Below are 21,897 nucleotides of genomic sequence, written 5' to 3' on the forward strand. Positions count from 1 at the left end.
GATTAAATATATATATTTATATATAAAAAATTACATTGGCTGTATGTGAAACCTTGAGGTGCTGAAGAATAAAATAAAGGTGTTAAACAGAGCAAAAACTTTTTCGTTTTTCTGGTTTTTTGTTTTTTAAATAAGCAGCTCTGTACAATGAAGGCTCATTATGAAAAAAAAATTCAACAGCATAGTTATAAAAGAAACCACAATTTTAAAAAAATCATCTTCTAAGCAATTGTGGAATTTGAAAAATGTAGCAGTCACATTTACAGACAGGTCAGAGCTACCGGATCAGCAACAACGCTATTTTTTCAGTCTCCCCAGAGGAACATGCAGAACAATGCGTGCACAGAACAGGTAAGGAAGAGGAGGGAGGGGAGGGCGGAGAAGAGGAGGGGGAAAAAAAACCAACAGAAAAAGCTGATGCACAAAATGGAGGGAGAGCTTTTTTTCTCTTTTTGAAATCTCGGACGTAAACAGAAAACATTTGAGGCAACTTGTAAAATCTACAGAGCTTTGCGAACACCCCATTGGCAAAATAAACAACGTCTTTTCCCCATCTCCCATGTTTAAACCTGACATGGTTTGAAAGACTAAAGAAAGTTTTCAGACTTCGGAAGGAAACATGACTTTTATTAATCCCTGCACGCCCTCCCCCACAGCCATACCCCCCTCGAAAGATATTTTCCTTCCTATTTGATAACATTTGAGGCATTTTTGAAATCAGAAAGACAACGCGATGCATGTTGTGACAGAGAGGGAGTATAATACAGTATGCGTTACTAAAAGGCAATTCTTCAAGGAGGACATTTCCTTTTAAAAAAATAATAATAACAACAAGACAGCAAACTAGTTTATACAGTACTATACGCAAAAAAAAAAAGGGTAAAAGAATTAACAATTCATAAATAAAAGACAGGTCCCAGACCTGTTATTTGTGAACCATTTTCTTAAATAGGTGCATTATGTAAATCTTATGTACAACAAAATTACTTTGCATAACAACTGCAAGGACACAGGGGGAGGTGAAAATCATATTGGTTTTGGTTTTCTTCTCTTGAGATTTTTTTTGTAAGTTTGATTTTCTGGAGCAAAACTGGTGAAGGAGGAGTTCTGACTGGATGGGTGCCAGCCAAGGAAACCCAGGTAAATCATGACAAATGAATATATTTTTTTTTTCTCCACACGGCATAAAACACAAAGGCAAATAAAATCCACAAAGGTGTTTTTTTCCTCTTTATAATCCCATTGCTGCTACAAAGTCCTTTTTTTTTTTCTTTTTCTTTTTTTTTTTTTCCTTCTCAATTTAAATTAAGTTGATTCCGAAATCACAAAGCTGAAAGAATCCATCCGGGTCCCGGCTTGTCCCGTCCCCCTGACACACACAACGCCACTCCTCTACCCCACAACCACGACTCCTACCACCAAGTCCCAGGACTCACTGCTCTACAGGTATTAGCCAAAAGTTATTTTCTGGTTTGTTTTTCTTTGTTTGTTTTAAAAATCTTTTCCTTCTGGTTAGAAGCAAAAGAGAAGAGTCGGAGGCAGGCAGAGTTCACCATGCTTCGGTGTAGCGGACATCCACTTCTTTCAGATTGGGAAGTTTAGCCTGTGTGGGAGGGTAGGAAAAGATCAGAATTAATGACACAAGTTCAGGACTCAGGAAAAACGTTCCCATCAAATCTATGCCATCAGCAAACTGGGAGGATTGATCTGTCGGGCACAAACTGCAGGAAGATGCGCTACGACCTCAAGCCTGCAGAGCACCAGTGCTGAGTTCAGCAGTTAACGAACAGGTGTTAACGAAGGAACGAGATGCTGAGCCTTCACAGACACACCAGACTAAGTCACACCTGCGGCAAAAACGAGTGGCTCTAGTAAAACCCAAGCACCAGTGATCAGGTCCAGATCAAACCTCAATCTTTATTTTTTTATACAAACACTTCACAAAATTTCTCTGTCCACCTCCAGCCATGAAAGCAGCAGACTCCAAGGGCATCAGCCAACCACGTGTTCCCTCTTAAGCCTCCACACTAAGTCATCACTTGATTTTTCCCTCCATGTATTAAAAAAAAATTTGGAGAGTGTTGGCAACTTCTGGTGTCTTTGTGGTCTCCCTTCCATAACTCCACTGCACTTGGACATATTGTTCCTGAATTACCCACCGCGAGGCAGACGGGAACCGGCTGTTTGCACTTTTCCTACTTGTTGATCCCGTTTCCATGCTCTCTGCCCATAATCGTATGGCTAATTCTCTCAAAACAAATAAACACATTTAATTAGGCTGGGGCATAATTGAGGAGTTGGAAGTTTCTAGGAGTCATTATTACCTCACTCCTTGATTTATGTGCGCGCATATTTTGATAAGAGCTAGTCATAATCCTACAGACATTGCCAGCAAATAATTTTTCAGTTAGGCAATAATGACTTCAGTGGTGGGTGTTTATTTATTGTCTGGTTCAGCCTGCCTGGTACATATGTGGGTGTCTGTGTGTGTGCAAGCGTGTTTGGTGGGGTGGGGGATGGAGCGGAGAGGAAATGTCATCACCGGCTTGTGCCCCAAGTGCTCTTGCAGACCAAGGGGAGAAGAAGGAAAGATTTGTATCAAAAATACATTCTTTGAAGTCTGAGCTGTTCTCAACAGACCTACAACCATGTGCCCCAGGGAAAGAAACTATTACCCTGCCTTTGAACACACACAGAACTCTAAAAAAAATGGCCAGTAAGATAAATCTCAGCGAAAGAGGTGAGAGGGGAAAAAGTGACACACGCCTGTTTTCTCAGCTTTTTGAATTCTCTGCAGTCATCAGGACTTTGCTCGCAGCCAGTTTTGCTGCTTGCCATGGCAAGCCACTTTCTTGGGTTGCTGCTAAGGACTGTGAATGCAATACCAGAGCAGAGGGAACCGGGTAGGAAAATACGAGTTTCGGTATGAAGCTAGTGGCGAAGGGGCTCTGAAGCAGGGGTAGGACTGGAGGAGCCTTTCAATGGGCTTGATTTCAGAGCCTTGGGCCAAATACAGCATTGACCTTGATTGCCTGTAAATGCCTGGGGCCTGATACAAGCTCCATTGTGTGAACCCATCTGCAAGACAGCTGTTAATTCCAAGGACTCCTTCTTTGCATATACAATTGTGACACAAGTTTTGAAAACTTGCATGCTAGCAGCACTGCAACCGAGTCCCTGGGGGAGCCCTGGCTCCACAGCCAGAACCAAAGATAAAAATGTTTGCAGTGAATTTTGAAAGCAGAGCAGTTTCAGGACTTGCTTCAAGTTTGAAACTCAACGCAAGGTTGTGACCTTTTTGAGTAAACCTGGCACAATGTAAGGTTTCAACACACAAGACAACATAATGTGGAGTTTCATCTTGAGCACTTTGGTTTATAAGGTAAGACTTTGGGAGATGTGACTCACGCAACACCAGAGTGATGACAAAGTCCATGTGAAGTCATGAAAGCCAATGCATCTCAGGCAGTCTTTGTCCGAAACCACCTGGGGCTGTTCCCTTCCCAGAGCTACCTTCTAGTTCTTTACATTATTCTGCTGAAGCGGTTGTAAATTCACAGTAAGAACAGTAACACATCTTACATGTCAAACTCAGGAACTGGGCACTTGTGCAGGTGTTTCTCTTCACAGCCCAGTTCCAGTCCAAGAGGTGGCAAGATACACTTGCACCTTCCTCAACGCTTCTAATTCTCCCTTTGCATTCTGAATCAAAACTCGGTAATGCTGTTCACCCACGTTACTTTCGGTCCTGTTAACAGTACAGGACATGGCTTTGGAGGTGCGCACTAGATTTTACCTGTCTGTGTATCCTCACTGGAAACAACCAATATCCTCCTATTTACGAAACCTTTCCTGTTGATAGCACCAGCAAAAAGATCATCTCATATTCATCCAGAGCATATTAAATATTTCCTTGGTCCATCCAAGCCAGCAACCTCAGAATGCTGTTTTCAGTCATTATGTCCCCAAAATAATCCATTTCACCTTCTTCAGATGACCCTCATGCTACCCACCGCATGAGGCCAGTTCTCTCTGCACTAGATACTACGCCCGTGCGCTTGCAAAACCTGCAAGTCTTCCTGGCCCAGCTACTTCTCATCTTTAGTGGATGCAATTCAGAAATACCTTGAGATCTTCGTAGGTATCTGCTGAAAGTTTGGTGCTGTTCATATTCAAACTACACAGGCTCTTCATGGCTAAAAGAGAAAACGCACAGATATTTATGATCATGCTGCATTTTCTTAAAATACCAGGTTTACAGTAGGCCAAAGCATAAAAAAGACATGACTATGCGCAGCACTCTCAGGAAAAAGCTGAATAGTGCAAAATATAGATGCACGAATGGATAAACAGCTGTTTGGGCCCTCATCCAGGAAAAAGTCCCTATTTAGGAAGAGCCATTAAGCATATGCTTAAGTCCGCTGACTTCAAAGGAGTTCAAGCAACTTCTCATAATCAGTTTCCTGCACATTATTCTGAATAGTGCCCATTCTCCGTGCTCTGCATGGTGCACGCAGGGGCCACGCTGATCCAGCAGTCCTCCCTCTTTCCTCCCCCCACCATTTCCATTTTGGGCTCCAGTACTTAGCAGAATAGTTTCCTAGGATGAGCCATAACTACTGGCCTGTCTGGCACGTCTGTGTAGGATCAAGCCTATTAAAGGAGCCCTTTAAACCCAACAGGCGAGGCTTATAATACACTGTCGGATGGAGGAAAGGGTCTCGTTCTGGCATGCCGAGCAGCTCTCAGTGCGCAGGGGAATCCCGAACGCTGTTTAGATGGCCCTGCTCCGCCTTGCCCTATTTAAATTAAGAATAGTGAGAGTTTCACCTCCCCAAAAAAAGAAGGAACAAAAAATGCCAAAGAGGGTATGAAAGCTGCTGTGCACGGTTGCTAAACTCACTCATAAGTTGCTACACGGCTTTGCAAGCTTCCCCTCCTGCACCACAAGGTCAGGCTCCCACCCAGGGGGGACATGGAAGGAGGGAGCGTGACAAAAGCTGGGAAGTCCCAGGGCAACAGGTCACCACGTGAGATCGAGACAGATGCCATCAGTAAAGTCAGACGCAAGAGCTAGAGGACGGTTTGGGACAACAAAGCCCACACGAGGCCACCAAGCGTTGTTAGGCTCAGCTCACCGTCCCGCTTCCCCTGCCTGCAGCCAAAGGGCCACCTGAGCGGGCAGGGAGGAGGGGAGTTTAAACCCAAACACAACCACAGCCTGTCCTAAATCCCTGCGGAAGCAGCGCTGCGGCAGCCAAGAAACCAAATCTTCTGTCTGAACCCACATGAATTCCTCCGAGCCCGCATCATTTTCCTCCGCAGCTTATTCCAGTCACTTACAGCTCAGCGCCAGCAGCCCAGCATCCGTGACCGGAGTCTCGCACAGGTTGAGCACTTGCAGCATTGTGAGGTGTTCGGACAGAAGCCGCAACCCTGCATCTCCAAACTGTGGGGCACAAGCAAAGTTCTCTTCAAACAATGCACGAACATGACGAGCAAGTCCCTCAGAGCAAACGGCAGGTTAAAACGAGGTTTGCTGATGAGCCCTCAAAGCCACGCTCACATTGTTTACCGCAATCTCAAATGACAGGAGAGAAAGCAAATAGTTTGACCCCTGTTTTGGAGATGGGGAACAGAAAAATTAAGTGACTTGTGCGCACTTAACCACAGGCCATCGTTTAATTAGAACGGTGCCTTTGAAGCCTGGACTTTGTATGAGAGAGCTTCCACCCAGGCTATACAAGATGGTTATGGCAGTCTCAGCCAGTTCCCAACCACATCACAAAAAACCCCATAATGCAAGTGGTATTAATTAGCTATTTTGGTCTCAAGAACAATGTACTATTGATTGGTAATTGTTCTATTGACCCACTTGGTTTCTGCTATTTCTAAATTCCAGATTAATGGAAACCAGGATATCGCAAAATAAAGTTGAATAAGAACTTGGGTTTTTTTAAATTAAATAAAAAAATACAAAAAGCACGCTCTTTGTCCAGTGAAATCAAACTCATTTTGAGCAAGAAGCATCATAGCTTTCAAATCCAGAAGTTACATTGTTAGGACAAATCTGGAGGAGGTACAAAACAGTCTTAAAACAAGCAAGCAATCAGATTCTATTTCATATTCCCCACACAGAAAGTGGAAATTTCTGGGATACAAAAGTAGTTGGGAACACAAAACAAGACATTTACATGACATTTGAGTGAAAAAATGCTGCTTTTTGTGGTTGTACTGACAGTAATCATATTTTCAACGAGCACTGCAAATAGGTGCTAACAGAAAATGGGGAAAACCTATTCAGTGGAGAACCTCAGAGACCAAAACCAGTAGGGAAATGTAGAAGAAAAAAATAATTTTAAAAAGTCTTTCAATTAACAGATGAATATTTTATTCAGTTAACTTGGCCATTTTTTGCTTACAAAATAACCACATTCTCATTATAGTTTCCTTCTATTTATTCATTATTTGAGTTTCTTTCTGTTGATGGTTTTTTAAAAGAAATTCTGGCTGATCAGCATTCAGGGCAATTCACTGCCTACACTGCATGGACCCCATGTTTTGCTTGACCAGATGAGCTGTACAGCATTATTTTTTTCATCCTAAATGGGCGAAAGCATAAGCACTTCTCAAATAAACAGCAGCACATGTACTGCAACGTACACAGTATCAACAACGCCTAACCGGAACATTCAACCCAAGATAGCAGCAACGCTTTCATAATAATAAAAATAAAAATAAAATTAAAAAAAAAAAAAAAAAAAGTAAATGAAATTCAGATAATTGAGGCTGTGAGCAAAATCATCCTCCAAGATGATTTAGACCATAGAAAGGCCCTGTAAAAACACCATGAGGAGAAACTCATTCTAAGCAAGCCTCTTCACACACTCTTTGTGTGCTGATGTAATGTGAAATTTCAGAATTAGTCAGCATTGGTTCCTGCTCTGAGTTTCAGCCTGCAGAGCACTTACCTGAGTTGACCACAGGTTCAGCTGCTTGAGCGAAGGCAGTTTAATGAGGTGCTCAGCACAAGCACTTGTCACATTGGTGAAGGCCAGGCTGAGGTTTTCCAAATTTCCAAAGGATCCCGAGCTTAGCAAGCGGGCCAGGTCTGCATCCTAAAAGCAAACAGATTGATAAGCAAGAACACTGACTGCTCAGCCTGCAACCATCTGATACTGCTAACCAGCAGGAGTTGCACAATGACACCGCTTGTTTACAGTAACGCAGAACCACACAGAGAAGTTTCTGTTTGTTTGGCAAGCAGCTGGGCTCTTGTGGCAGCATTGCTTCACACGCCCTGGGAAAAGTTTATCCAGACATTAGGACAAAAATCTTCTTTGCATGCGTATCCTTACGAGACACGAAGGCTTCAGTGGCAGAACAAATGTCAAAGATGAAGATTTCACTGCAAGTTGTAGTTCCTAACTGTGTTCAAACCTGTTACACGGCCCCAGTGAAGTTACTCTGGATTTACACCAGGCTTAACTGCACCAGTGATGGGTCTCTTTCAGGTTTTCACGTCTAAGATCCAGAACTGGACGCTGTGAAGCCTGCTTTTTTAACGCAAAATTCTGTCCCCAAATCTACCATTAGATCCTGCTGTAAATTACGAATCTGTGCACCAGTATAAATCTGACAGTCTGATGCTTGTACTGGTGCTGGAAACTGCTGCCCAGACCCAAGAGCAGAAATGTGCCCTTACTTGTGTAAATTCCAGTTGTGTTGACAGAGCAAGTGGAATGGCTCTCTCCTCGACTGACCAAAACCAGCGTGCCACATGGCAAACATAAATCAAATGTTTAAATATGGAAAGACAAAGCTTGTTTTTCTATTGACATGATTAACTTACTGTGGACTTGGATGGCAGTGTTAACCTTGTGGGACCACCTTTTCTTTGCTGTAAGAGAGAAGATATTTGGGTCAAACAAGTTGCCATTCTCCATTTCAGACCAACTGAAGTATAGCAAGCTCTTCATTAGAGCAAACTCTGCTCCCATTTCAAAGCTCCCTGTCAGCCCTTCCACCTCTTCCCTGCTTTTTCTGCACTGACAGATTTATTTATTTTTTTAAAGTGTGCTAGATGCAGGCCTGTTGCTACCCAGGGGACATCGCTAACCGCAGCTAGTGGTCTCCATGCCATGGGTCAGCATCTTCTCTGATTCAGGCTGCCATTATTTGGTTACTTTCACTTTAAAGGAAACATCCTTTATGCTGGACTAAGATAGCAAAGCGGTTGAGACTGCGCAACTGATAAAATAATTTGACTTCAAAAAAGAGCATATATTTTAGGCTCGGAGCAGGGGTTAAAGAAGACAAATATAAATGTGAAAGAGGGAAGAGGAAGATTGTGGGTATGTTTGCATAGGCGAAAAAGTGCTAATGAGAGCAGCTCTATCTTCAATCTGTAGATCCTGTCTTTAAAATCAGGAAAAAATAATTTTCTCATAGGGTCTAGCTCTGAGAACTAGACCTCATGAACATCTCAGTGAAATGTTCTGAATGTCAAAGCATTAAGAAATGCTGGCCAGCACTAGAACCATTTGCTACTCATATGTCAAAAGGTGGCAGAATTTGACAAGCTGACTTGTAAGATCTTAAGACAGCAGGATTTCACCTTTATTCTTTCAAACAGATTCTCAGCAGGTTATTGAATATCATTTATAAACATAGTATGGGATTAGACACATCAGTAAATATCACACAGTATATATATTCACAGCAAAATCCTTCAAATACTGCTCCCATCCTGTTGTTAGCGGGGAATTTCACACCCTGCTTGTCTTTCTTTTGTACCTCCATTTCTGGAGAGTAAAGACCACAATGTGCTATGGCAATACTGCATGCAGGGTGACATACCAGCTCTTTTAACTCCCTCTGCCTGTCACACAGCTGTTCATACATTCTCTTTCCCACGTCTGTGCTTTCCAGGGTAGAGATGATCTGGAGCTGGGTGTCGTTATTATCGATGATGTTGTATTCCAGCATCAAACACAAAATCTAGCAGCAGAATGAAAGAAGAGAGGTCACTGCAGTGCTTACATTCAGTTTCACAGAATCATAGAATGGTTTGTGTTGGAAGGACCTTAAAGATCATCTAGTTCCCCCCCCCCCCCCCGGCTATTCTTCCAAATATCCTAATTACACTGGGCATGCTAGTTTAAATACTGGGTAAGTTTTTAGAGGATGCATTATGCAGGCTAGATTAGAGGATCATACTAACATTTACTGACCTTCCAACACAAGCATCCAGTTTTTTATTTGTAAAGAACGAACTCTAATTTCTGAAAGTCAGCCTATCTATCCTGCCTTCCATTAGTGCCCATTCCTTCTGACTGAGAGGTGCAATTACTTTCTGGAAGATGGCTTCATACCACAGCCCTTTTCGGAACAGGTACAATCGATCCAGTATTTCCCAGGTACATCAGCTAGACTGCAGATGGGCAGATTTATGGCATTACACAAGCAGTAGAGCCAAACAGTTCCCTAAGTGCTGCACTTTCTGTCCCTAAATGCTGGGCTTTCTGTGCAAGCAGAACGCATGTGAAGTGTATCCAGCTGATGAGGCAGGACGGGAAAAGGCCAGAGAAGCTCCGAGAGAAGATGATGCTGGGAGCTCGCTGCTGTGGCCCCGACACCCTCCACCTCATTGGGAACACGCCTGACTCACCCCTGGGCAAGGGGCTTCCAGGAGCACGTTAGACACCAGGGGATGATTCCAGGGGGTCACATGGGCTTAGGACTCAAGCTACCCCCTTCACGCTGCCTTTCCTTTTCAGCTATGTATCATGCCATTGCAATTACAATGCCAAGTTTTTATTCCCTCTATAATTATTTTTAATGAAAAAAATAAAGCAACATTATATTCAAATTCATGCAGCACACTCTTTTATTTACTGGATTAAATTAACATGCACAGATCTAAGTCAACGAAAAATTTTAACTTCTTCCACCTATTTCACTACCCTCTATTTCCATTTAGAATATATATATCAAATCATTTCTCAGAAGAAACCCACAAAAATCTGTATAAACTATTAGTGCAACAAAAATAACCAATCATAAGCACCAAAAAATGTGTATTAATGCAGTAAATAAGGTTTTGTAAACGCACTTCTTGTGTGTGCACTGCTCCTTTTGCAGGTGGTAAGACAAGCATCAGGCATTTAGCCATGGAAAAGCCTTGGGGTTCTGAATCCTGACCCCTCGTCACAGCCCATACCATCATGGCCATTTACTTCCCATCTCAGCCTCTCCAGCTGAATTACAGCAAAGCAATCCCTCTCTCCAAAAATTACTGCACCCACATTGCATGTAATTCACACTCCTATCTGCAGAACAGCAATATTCCATTCCATTTAGTGAAGAGAAACACAACTGTCCACTGCTGGTGTTTGATATGACGCAAACCTGAACTCGGCTTCTCTAGTTCCACTAAATCTAGTTCTGGGAAAAGCAGCACGAAACTAAATCTGGATACTGCTCGTAAACCTGTATGACTTAGCACTTACGTCTAGGACTTACCTCTACCATCGTCTGGTTACCCCTCAAAGCCAGCAGCATGCAAGGTCCTAATTTATTTTCAGCCAGTGAAAGCAGGAACTTCTTTGTTTTATAGCAGGATCCCATTAAAATATGAACCTATTTGAGAAACAGAGCTAAAATCAGAGGTGTAAGCCTAAAAAACACATTTACCTCTGGAACGGACACTGTTATGCAGTCAAACAAATGTAAGGATTTGCAACAAACCTAAAGAAAAGGAGGCCCTCGTTACAATCATGGTTGCAGAATCTCAACAGCTTCACTGCTGATTGGAAGTGACTTTGAAAAAAGGTGATGCCTAGTGAGATCTGAGGGAGTGAGTGGCTTTCCTCCACAAAGGAGCTCAGCTGACAGCCCAGAGGCCTGATAAAGGGTCCCCATGAAACATCAGAGCAGCTGTGCAATTGCCCCCATCCCTAGTAACACGATGAACCCAGCCCCAGGGGAACCACAGGAGATTTTGCTTTCCCATCTGTTTGCGGCTCAGTTTCTCTGGAAACGCCAGCTGGTGAGCCAGGGCTGCGTGGGCTGGATGTCTAGGTAAAAGGCAGGGGTGCTGGCAATCTGCTGGCTGAACACTAGCCTTGCTGAAGGGGTGGTGACAGAGAAAATCACCTGTTCAGACTGAACAGACAGGAGCTGACTGGGAAAGGAAGGAGTGCCTTAAGAAAATCCAGGAGTCCTGAGCCCTAAGTCAGAGATGACTTCATGTGCTCTCATGCTCTTGGGTCATTATCTTGCTTTCCCTTTTGCTCAGTTTTCCCTGAAAGGAAGGAAATGCTGAGAACACCGCCTGAGTAAGACTCCTTCGAGTCCACTGGCTGACGAAAGTGTCCTGCAGACTCTCTCCTAGCTCCAGAAAGCATCAGTTGATATCACATAGCAACACCTATGGCAGAAATGCAAAGCCACTAGTACAAATAAATTCAAAGAGTTTCTTCTCACAAAAGAGGTTGGCAATATTCTTTTCCATTTAAAAGCCTTAGAGATTAGTGGCAGAGAATTTCAGGTTCCTATCTGAAAGTCTTATTTTATGGCTCAGACGTCTGATTCACCTTGCTGGCATATCACTACATGAGAATTTGTAGTTTCCAATGACCTGGGCAGTAAGAGCTCCCTTATGGAGACTCAAAATCAGTGTTACTACACAATAAGCTTGTAAATACTTTCTGTGGTCCCCCTGGTTCATGGTATTGCCTGGACTGTGTTCAATACTGCTGCAAATATCACAACCACAACATGATGGGGTCAATTCTACATGGATCATCTGCTATTACGCAGATGGCTTCTTCCTCATGGCTTCACTACCAGCAAGACCTTTAGGAAAACACAAGACTTTTTTTTTTCCTTAAGTATCCATCAGCTCAGGTGGCCTTTAAAAACAGTAAGTTTCGAGCCAAAAAGGATTTAATTTCCTGCAGTTATCATTAAGCTTTTTTGGAGGTTTTCTTGAGCAGTGGAAAATACTGACGCTAATACTAATATAAGGTCCATCTCAGAACAGGATGTTTTTCAAACTTTATGGTTAGTCGTTAGCAGCTCTTTAAGTATTTATCAACATCCTTGCAAAGGACACAGTAATGCATAGTAATGTGTGTTAGCATTGTGCTTTCTCATGCACTGAAGCTCATAAATATCCTGGACCACAAAAGCTCTCAGGGGAAATGATATAGTTCTGAAGAAATTTTATTTTCAAACATAAGACGACACAGCATCAGTGAAGATGGATGAAACCTTTTGTGAACAGTCTTTGTCCATTATCTGTTTCAAAGGTATGTGATCCATCTGACTTTCGGTGTAGACAAGATGTGCATGTTTTTTATGTCCCAAAATGTTCAGCATGTGGGAGACGCACAAAGTGCACATACCTCTGAAACACACTTCACTGTATACCCAACAGACAACTTCAACAAATGTTTTTCCCCTCACCAGGGAAAGAAAGTAATATAATTTCCATCTTACTTGCTATATGGGGAATTAATACACAGTGAGACCTACGTGACTCGACCCAGGATGCACAGGAAAACGGTGCCAGCATCAGTGATTAACACGTTATTTTCTATCTAGCCCTAAGAGTTACAAAAGACATAACTGCGGGAAATGGAATGCTAGTTTCTAATTATACATCCCCACAACAATGTAATTGGGCAGAGAAACTGCTAACATGTTTTCAGATCGATTGATCTATCTATCCATCCATCCTTTGATTAATTCAATGTTACTGTTGTTTTTAAATTCCAGGGTAGCCTATAAATGAAAACGATAGCTGTGGATGTGCAGAACAGTCTGTCTCCCAGTACTCCATATTCTCTGAGAGAGGTTTTTGTACAGACACAGAAACACACATATTTATAAACACAAAAATACATACATACATATGCACACACATACATACATGTATGGTTTTGTGCATTACACTACCAGTGAAAAAACATGCCAAAGTTCAAAAAGAGAAAGCTAACATGTTAGCCGCACTGCAACTGCTAGGAAGTTCCGTGGATTTGGTGATATAAAGATACAGATTTCCTGGTGAACACTTGTCATTTACAGAACCATAACTTTGATAATTTTTTTGATAAAAGCAAGTAAATCTTGTTACTGCCAACTACGCATGAGCTACTTACTGCAAAGAAGTTATAAACTCACATTACTGCAGACACGTACCATACTGGCAAACAGCTCTCCGTCGTCATCACATGCCACTCCTCCAGGGCTGTAGAGCTGGAACCAGCCATCTTTGCCAGCCCGCACACTCAGCAAACATGAGTGGACCTGCCAAAAAAGTAAAGACATTGGGATGGTTAAAGTTCCTGACAATAAACACCAGCATCTCCCAAGCTGAGCCAAAAGAAGTAACTGCAAAACCAGAGACTGCTGGAAATTTTATGGTTAATACTCCAATCTACAGAGCTGCAGGCAAGTCTCTGCTCACAGAATCCTTTTTTTCAGTAGAAAGAAGGAGGGAAGCTGTATCATCGCTAATTGCATGGCCTTTTTCATTCCCTTTACACAAATCAAATGCAAAACGGCTCTAATCTAGAACAGCTCCTTTCACTTGGAAAATAAACAGCCAAAAAACAAAAAAAAGACTGAAATTTCTGAGCTTCTGCCACTTTCCCCCCACTCCCAGCATGTGTGTCTATACTTCTAACATGATCTGCACAATGCAGTGGCTGATGGTTCGCTCATTCCAATCATTAAAAAGTCTTATTCCTCCTGCTGTAATAAAACTTGACTAGAGTCAGGGTGAAGGAAGTCCACAAGGAAAATTCAACAGGGATACATATGTAAGACAGAAGTTGCACAGAAGAACTGGCACCAGTGAACAACTATTAGTCTAAATTTGGCCCACTGTAGAGATTACTGTATCTAGTCCCACAGTTTAACAGGACTCATAATTAAGCTTTTTTTTTTTTTTATGCCCCCCTTGAACAGTCAGATGTTACTTTTTTTTTTGGGCTGAGGGGGGAAGGTAAAGTCAGTCCATGCTCTTTCCTTTGGGCATGTAACACTGATGACATGAAGTCTTGGTACCATTCTAAGACAAGAAGGTCTCTCTTATCTGACAAGGATGACTACTGCTCAAAAAGGTGAAAACCATGAAAACTGGGAGTTCTGGGCATTGATGATGACAGCACAGCCTCCACACCCAAGGTTTGGGGGAGCTTTCTTCCCTTTATGCCAACACTAAAAATGAATGCAGATGAGAGGTTCCCTCTGACTCAGCCAAGGCTGATGATGTTGAGCAACCTACATGTGCAGTCAGCCACCACGAGGCTACGGCTACGCACCCGTTCCAGTAACACACCTCCCATCCCCCTTCTGCTAATTCATGAGAATTCCGGGCATTTGCACACAATGTTAACTGAAACACAGCTAACAAAACCCATTATTTTGTAAGCTGCAAGGATCCATGGATTTTGCTTCCCTTTCTTTGTACAGAAAATGAAAAGCTGAGAGAGATTCAACAGAGTGTGAGAATCTTGCTGGTTGCAGTTTACTGTGGAGCAAGGACAGCAACTTATGCCAGACAAGGGGGTCACAACACATGTTTATACATAAGGCAAGAAACCATTCATACTAAGATCGGGTGTCCTGAGTGGCTCTTATTCCCTATAAGACTTAAGCACAGCAAAACCACACCATGTTTTGAAACAAACTGCTTAAGCAGAGATTTCTGAACAAGTACACTCCAGTCCCTCCAATTAATACCCTGCATAAACTGGCAATAAACTCACTTCTTGCCTCGGGTCTTCTGCAAATCTCTGAATCACGTATTTCAGCTCCCTGAGAAAAAAAAAAAATTAAAGGACAAGAATAAGTAGTTGCTAGTTACAGTATTCACACAAGTGTCACTTTGCTCTTCGATTACTTTAAACAATATATATTCATGCACTTTAAACAAGTTGAATTGCTTTCACAGGAAGGAAATATGAGGTCTAAAAGTGATTACCAAGGACAGTGTCTATTCACGACAGTCTAGAAAAGGTTTCAGAGTTGTGCAGTGACAAACTGGTTTATAAATTCTATCAGCATCCAGTTCTTGGGCCGTCACAGTAAATTAAAAAAGAAAACTACATATTTTTATTGATAACAGAACATGCTCACAGCCCCTCACAGATCAAAAACATTAGAGGCACGATATTGACTAATGCATCATTCCTAGTATTGACCAGTACAAGTATTTTAACTACCCCCTTTAATAAAACAAACAAGCCCCACAAACTTACTTTGTGAACTTCTCATGTGCAAGAGCCCTGAAATTTAAAACAGAATACAGAAGAACATGAGGATGTGGGAGAAGGGAGAGGGGAAACAAAACCCCCAAAACCAAACAACCACTTGTCAGTTCTCTCCAGCTAATTAAAGGATTTGCTAAGCAACTGCAGTACAGAATACAAAAAGAATAATATTTTCAAAAAAGATCAGGTAAAGTCTCCTTCATTCATCTGAAGGGCAGGGGGGAAGGGAGAAGAGGGGGGGAAATTGCTTGGAACAAATCTTGTAGCTCTTCCTAAGTCTTGTCTTAGACACAGCTCTGCCTAAGTGGGAGCTTTGGGTCAGAAGAAAGTAAGTAAAAGATTTAAAATACAGCTATATAATTAAAAACAGAATTTTATCTACCTCCAAGAGCCAGGTGAATTCTTTAATTGCAATGCAATTAAGGTACAGTCACAACTAATTAACACCACAGATCAGTAAAGCAATTAAGGGCCATTCTGTGAAGTGCTTTGCATCATGGCATGGTTCACACCTCCCCCAGGACTCACGTTTGACTTAGGTAAATGATGTCTCTGTTGCCTATCTCCACACTCTCGCTGTAGCCCAGGTAACCTGGCATGGAGGATTAGACCTCTCTGATTCAAGACATCAGGTCATTAGGGGATGTGATAAGCTAGCAAATTGTACAATTATAGGTTGTAATGTTTGTCCGTGGAGGTCTGCATTTTATAAACACTACTGTTCATTAATAGGTTTCTGAGGGAGCTCGGCTGATCTGTAGGGCAGCTTCTTCATTTAATGCAAAACACAAATGCTATGAGTCCCTGACGCTAGTAAAGTATCCTCCTCCAGTAAATCTCTTGCTTTACTCTCCTCCTCACCAGCCTTCCTTCCCTTCTTGTCTGCCTGCCTCTAGTTAACCATTTTTCTCTTCAGGATCACCTTGGAGAAATGGAGGAGGAAGATGAAGATGGGGAAGTCTTACACCTTAGAGAAACGGAGGAGGAAGATGAAGATGGGGAAGTCTTTACGTTCCTCTGCATCAGCCAAAACCAACTCTAGATTCTAAATCAATACTAAAGGCACAAAAAGCTCCTACTACCATCAGTTTTTATCTGTCATTATATTTAACCATAAAACAACACTAATGAGAATAACCCAGTAAATACTAAGACAGTGCAAACTTACTCCTTGGGAAACGGGATAGGTTGAAGCAAGCTGGCCAGTGCTGGTCTCCAGTCATCATAGTCTGACCTGAAAAATTAACATTTTTTTAATAGGTTAGCAAGTATTAAATATGGTTTGTCAACAGTTAGTTCAAGGAGTCAACAGCTTTGTACTGCAGGCACCAACAACCCTCCCGTTTTACCGACACACTGTTCAGTTCTACGGTGACATTTCCATTTTCAGCACAGTCTCCACTGAGGCACAATAAATCTGGTATTTACAATGACCTCCAGAGAGGCCTTCTTTATGTCAACTTAAAGACATCTACTGTTTATGAAACCTGTTGACATTTAATCACTAAGTAATACCTTCATCTAAGTTGGTACAGCAATCACCAGGCCATTGCTGTTTACAGCTCTGCTCTGCATTTAATTGGAAGTTTGGGGTTTTTTTTCTGTAAGATAGAAGACCGTTTATAAACACAAAGACACCTCCCCAATCAATTTTTGATCTTGACACAAAGGAATGGATCAATTTAACCTGCACAAAGTCTCTAGTTTAAGAAGCGAGGGACTAGAGAAGGAAGCACTATCAAAATTATTAAGAGTGAAGAGGACAAACGAGGATAACCACAGCGGAGAGCTCAGGCCAGTGGACCCAGTAAGAAGTGTCTCCTCTCCGTTGTGTGAGCACCACAGCTCCCAGCTGACGCATTTTGTTTCCATCTCTGCTGTCAATATACAGAACTGTCCTTCTGCAAGGAGCCATCCATAAAGGGATGTTCATGTGCAGTAGGATAAAGAGAACATTTTGCTTTACAGCATGCGCTGATCAGTGCAAACCAACCTGGCAGCAAAACACCAACTGCTTGAACACGTGTTCAAGTGCATTTGGTAAGTCAGCACCAAAACAGGGCACAGAGCCCACCAACCAAAGCCCAGATCCTGGCACTGCCTGCCAGGCCACTTCCACACCCATTCCTACCACTGAGTACACACAGAAGTAAACGTAGCAAACTTCATAGGGGGTGGGGTAAAACACCTTGGGATGTCTGTAGAAGACAGTGTAGAAGAGCCTACGCTGTTACCCTTTGGCTTTCAGTTTTAGAAGTCAGATTATTGGCTGCAGCTTACTGCAAACTTGGCAGAAAGGTATGGTGTGTCTTTAGGAAGGAACGAAGTGTAATGTTCTCAAATGGACAGCATCTACTGATAGTATTAGAAACAGACATCATATGCACAGAAAGCATTCCAAAATAATGTAATTTTTGCAAAGAGAAGGTTCTAGGCCAGAGAAATGGAAGAGGCATGCATTTCCAAAAGTCCCATCCATTTTTTGAGCCACATAAACCAGAGGTTTCCATGAACTAATAATACAGTCCACAAAGGCATGTTCATGGGCACAAAGAAAAATTCTGTGCATGAGCAGAGTATTCTTAAGAAGCAACATGCAGAGAAATTTTAATTGAAGGGATAATCATGATATAAAAATCAATCAGGGAGGCAGTTATCACTTGCCCAAGAGCAGGATGAGTTCAGGTTACAAACATATATAATAGCTCATACAAGTAACCAATCCACAAGAACAACTGCGATCCGACGGCAGTTTAACATATCAAAAACCAGCTGAATGCCATACGAAAGCACTGTGGGATGAGTTAAGAGCTCGTCTTCAACGTGCAAAAGTCCCAAGTTCAATACAGATACTTGTCTTTCCCATGCCAGGTGCAACCTAGCACAAAACTAAATGCCTATAATCTTGGTAGGCAACTCCAGCAAGTAGTCCTGCTCTTTTCATGGGTGCATTACCAGATAAACCTGCCATGTACTTTCCAGTCATTTCCTAAAATCGCTCTACCAAGAGGCCAAGAACCAGAACATCGTGTTGAGTTCAGGGAGATGTCTCCTCCCCCACCTGCAGCTGTTAAACAACCGTAAAAGCACTCGGGTACAAGGCTGGGGCTCAAAGGCAGGCAGTTCAGCAATGGGGCTGGCACTGGCCAGGCAAAAATCTCAGAGCTGGTTCTCTTCAAAACAGCAAACAAATAGCATTTGAGAGTCTTGGCTATGTCCTCTAATAAATACAACTTGTTCGTTTTCCTCTTGTTATCTTCAGCATTTGAGGCATGAAGCATAGCACATGTGAAGCTACAGTAACCCAAAAAAGAAACCTCACACCCATGCCACTTGTGCTTAGAAGCCATTAAGCCTAATTTTCTCCTCCATCAAGAATTCTGTTCTGTGGTCTCAATTAGGAGCAACTCAGATAAGGGAAGTTACACTAACCTAAAGCAAACCTGAGTCTGTCACAGAGCACTCTGTGACCACCCATTCACAAGGTTCCTTCCAGAGACAAAACTCCCTTACCTGCTTAGACACTAAACAAAGAAGGAAAAAGGCCAACTCACACTACATGAGACAAAGCACATACAAATCTTTCCTAACAGAAGCTTAAAAGCTGAGACCCACTTGGAGACTTAGTTCCCGTGACACCTCAGATTAAGTGTCACACCACTAAAATTCCTCCCTGAGCAATACAGAGAGTTGCGATTAGTAATAATGGGAACTAATCTTTTGTAATAGACCAAGTGAAACACTGCGGACAGAACTGGACGGTATCACTCTGACTTTTCTTGAAGCTGGGAGTTACATACGGCGTCCATTTGCAGAGCAGGTCTGTAAGAGGGCAGTGAAAAGAAACCATAGCCTGTTTTCCTAGGAGGAGAAGAAAGAAACAAAACCATCTCCCATAAAATACATAGAGTTCGGTCACATGAGTGGGACTTGAACATAAAATCTACACAACCTGTAATCCCTTCAATCTGAGCTAGAAAAGATGAAACAAACACAGCACAAGAATAAAACTAAACTACTTATTAAAAGCCTACGGTGTTTCTCCTCCTCCCACCTATTCCCTTTTCAAAAAACATTTTCCTCTGCCTGTGCTCATCTCATCTGCACTCTTCTTTCATTCCAGACAGCTGCCTTTTTTTTTTTTTTTTTTTTTTCAGTCCATTCAAAGCTCTAACACAAGACAGAAGTGTTTGAAGCAGGGAAAGAAAGGGAGATAGATTAGCTCTGGCTACAGTTAGCAGCCACCACGATGCACCAGACAAAGAGGCCATGCCAGGAGGAGGGAGCACAGAGCTACGCAGGGAACTCGGCAGAGTGCCCGTGATAAACTGCCTTTGGAGCTCTTCAAAGGGTGCTGGGCTGAACGTTCACGCTCATCACACAGCTCAAATCCCAGCATCGGCCTTATAAAAGCAGAGTGGGAGAAAGACCCCGTGATGTACCCACTGGCTCTGATTTTTGCAGGATTTGCGATTTTAGTTGAGTAGCACAGCGGTCAGCCTGTATCCCGACCTGTGGGCTCCTGGGAAAAGCGTGCTGGGCTGGGGGTCAGGGTGCCGAGCGGGTGAAGGCTGGCAGGGCCACCACCTGCAACTGCACCCAGCTTTGCTTACCCAGAAACCAGAACATTGGCCAACCATAATAATTAAATAATCCCCGACTGCAGTGACTTTGCCTTTGGGCCATCGTCACTGTTGGCCTGCCAGCATAATACATTTTCCTTTCCCCAGGATCACCTTTCACCAAAATGAAAACCTGCCCATATGTCATGTGCGGCACAAACAATCCAAAACATATTAGCAGCCCAGGGCAACCCTGATAAACATGACATAAGAGAATCCACTTGGGATATTCAGAGCATGCCACTGACCTATTGGGGAATGCAGAGAAGGCAGGGGAAGCTCCAGTGGCCGCTTGCGTTTGGAAAGCTGTTGGCCTTACTACCTGCAAGCCCCGAGTCCTCTGCTTTTAGAGGGTAATAAAGAGACAAAGAGAAACTACTTGGAAGCAGCTTGTTTCTACAGACTGAGCAGCTTGACAAGATCAAAAATCTTTTAGATAAAGTATCTGTTATCAGATAATAATAAGATGACCAAGTCCCCCGGACGTGCACGTTATCCCTTCTTTCCCTGGCTCTAGGTCCAACTCCTCTGAATTTTATAACACAAGGTTTCGCTCAGGGCTCCAGGGCAGGCTGAGAAAAAGCCCCATCAGACCCCTGTCATATAAGGCACAAACCTCCTATGTGCAAATCAGTGAGGTTCACATTCTACCTTCTTTTGAGCTGGGCTTGTTTGTTTTTTTCAAAATAAGAAAATTTAGCAGCATGGAAAGGCCCTAGGAAGCTCCTGCCCCGGCTGCTGAGAACAGAAAAGGCCCCCGCTGCTCACAGCTGGCATGGCAGCAGCAGGAAGCAGCAATGCAAGTTTGCCCAGAGTCGACTCTACCCTGGTCACACAGCCCCCAGAGAGGGGTGCAAGTGTTTGGGCAACTGTGCTCGCAGCCAGTTCAGTTTGCTGTTTGTTGATCTGGATTTCACCGCAGGCGCAGGTTAAGCATTCCCCCCATACGCTGGGTGTTGCCAGAGCAATCAGTGGGGTCCTTCAGGTGACATGCAGACTCTGAAGTTACCCAGTCCAAGGATGAGGATACACAGCCCCTCACACTGCAGATTTCTGTAACCACAGTTGTGCTGTTCAAGCGCAAGTTTGGCTGTACAAGAAATTCTCTAACGCACGGAAACATTACTGTGCACGTAGGAGCTGGACAACACTAAGCAGCTCTCAGAGACTCTAATTTAATACAATGAACAGAAAGATTTCAATTAATTTAGTGCATTTTCTACACACCAGTTTAAGACTTGTAGCATTCCAGAGGCACTGACTGGCATCAATAACACTATCGGAGTCCAGAACACATTAGAGAATATTGACACAGAAGCTTGATCCACTTTTGAGTGCAGGACAAAAATTCCATGTTCCACTAGAGCCTGTGTCTCCTTTAAAATCTGCCCAGACTTTGGGTCATCTGCCAACATCTTTAAAACCATCATTTTCTGTTTTCCTTTAGTATGCAATAGTTGTGTTCTGTTACCCAACCACATTAGAAAAAGGGTCAAAAATGGTTTTGGTGCTATGATAACAGCCACAGAGACGACCTTTCTAATCCGCACTTCTGTGCCAGAGTGAGGTGTTACAGTGATTATTTAATAATTGCTGTTACATTTTTATTAACATAAAGTGCTTTTTTTCCCCAAAAAAGTAAGTAGTGTGTAGGAGTTAGGTGAACGATACAATGTCCTCTACTGAAGATACTTTTAAGAATTCTTATTTGCTAGACTTTCAGTAATTAAAATCTGCCTAAGTAAATTACTCCCTGCTGCCCGAAGTTAATTATGTAAAAAAGATATCATTCTTGGTGACTTTCTTGTTTGGATGATGATATTGAGTCAGACACCTAAAAGAACGATTGAATTCAATGCTAAGCAACTTACTTATGTTTGGCTTACCACTGTTATTAATAAGAACATTATTTTAGTGACTGCCTGCTGAGAGCTCAGCTCCTGGATAGCTGTTGTTTTATAATGAACGTTTTCTTCCTACTGGCACGTTCT

The 21,897-nt window shown here is 42.7% G+C and overlaps 1 protein-coding gene across 1 annotated transcript in view; it reads right to left on the minus strand.

Moving 5' to 3' along the window:
• Window positions 1–1,256: 1,256 nt before the first annotated feature.
• CMIP (c-Maf inducing protein) overlaps window positions 1,257–21,897 on the minus strand; it is a 60,553-nt gene continuing 39,912 nt past the window's right edge. Inside the window, exons 10-20 of the mRNA XM_010076935.1 lie at window positions 16,453–16,518; window positions 15,273–15,299; window positions 14,781–14,829; window positions 13,189–13,314; window positions 10,525–10,641; window positions 8,860–9,000; window positions 7,853–7,900; window positions 6,972–7,118; window positions 5,344–5,449; window positions 4,126–4,196; window positions 1,257–1,603 (exon numbers count right to left, since the gene is read on the minus strand). Coding sequence (XP_010075237.1) covers window positions 1,550–1,603; window positions 4,126–4,196; window positions 5,344–5,449; window positions 6,972–7,118; window positions 7,853–7,900; window positions 8,860–9,000; window positions 10,525–10,641; window positions 13,189–13,314; window positions 14,781–14,829; window positions 15,273–15,299; window positions 16,453–16,518 — 952 coding nt within the window. The 3' untranslated portion in view covers window positions 1,257–1,549. The remainder of the gene's footprint in view (window positions 1,604–4,125; window positions 4,197–5,343; window positions 5,450–6,971; window positions 7,119–7,852; window positions 7,901–8,859; window positions 9,001–10,524; window positions 10,642–13,188; window positions 13,315–14,780; window positions 14,830–15,272; window positions 15,300–16,452; window positions 16,519–21,897) is intronic.

The sequence above is a fragment of the Pterocles gutturalis genome, unplaced genomic scaffold (genome assembly GCF_000699245.1).
Source record: "Pterocles gutturalis isolate BGI_N339 unplaced genomic scaffold, ASM69924v1 scaffold9648, whole genome shotgun sequence".
Classification (NCBI taxonomy): Eukaryota; Metazoa; Chordata; class Aves; order Pterocliformes; family Pteroclidae; genus Pterocles; species Pterocles gutturalis.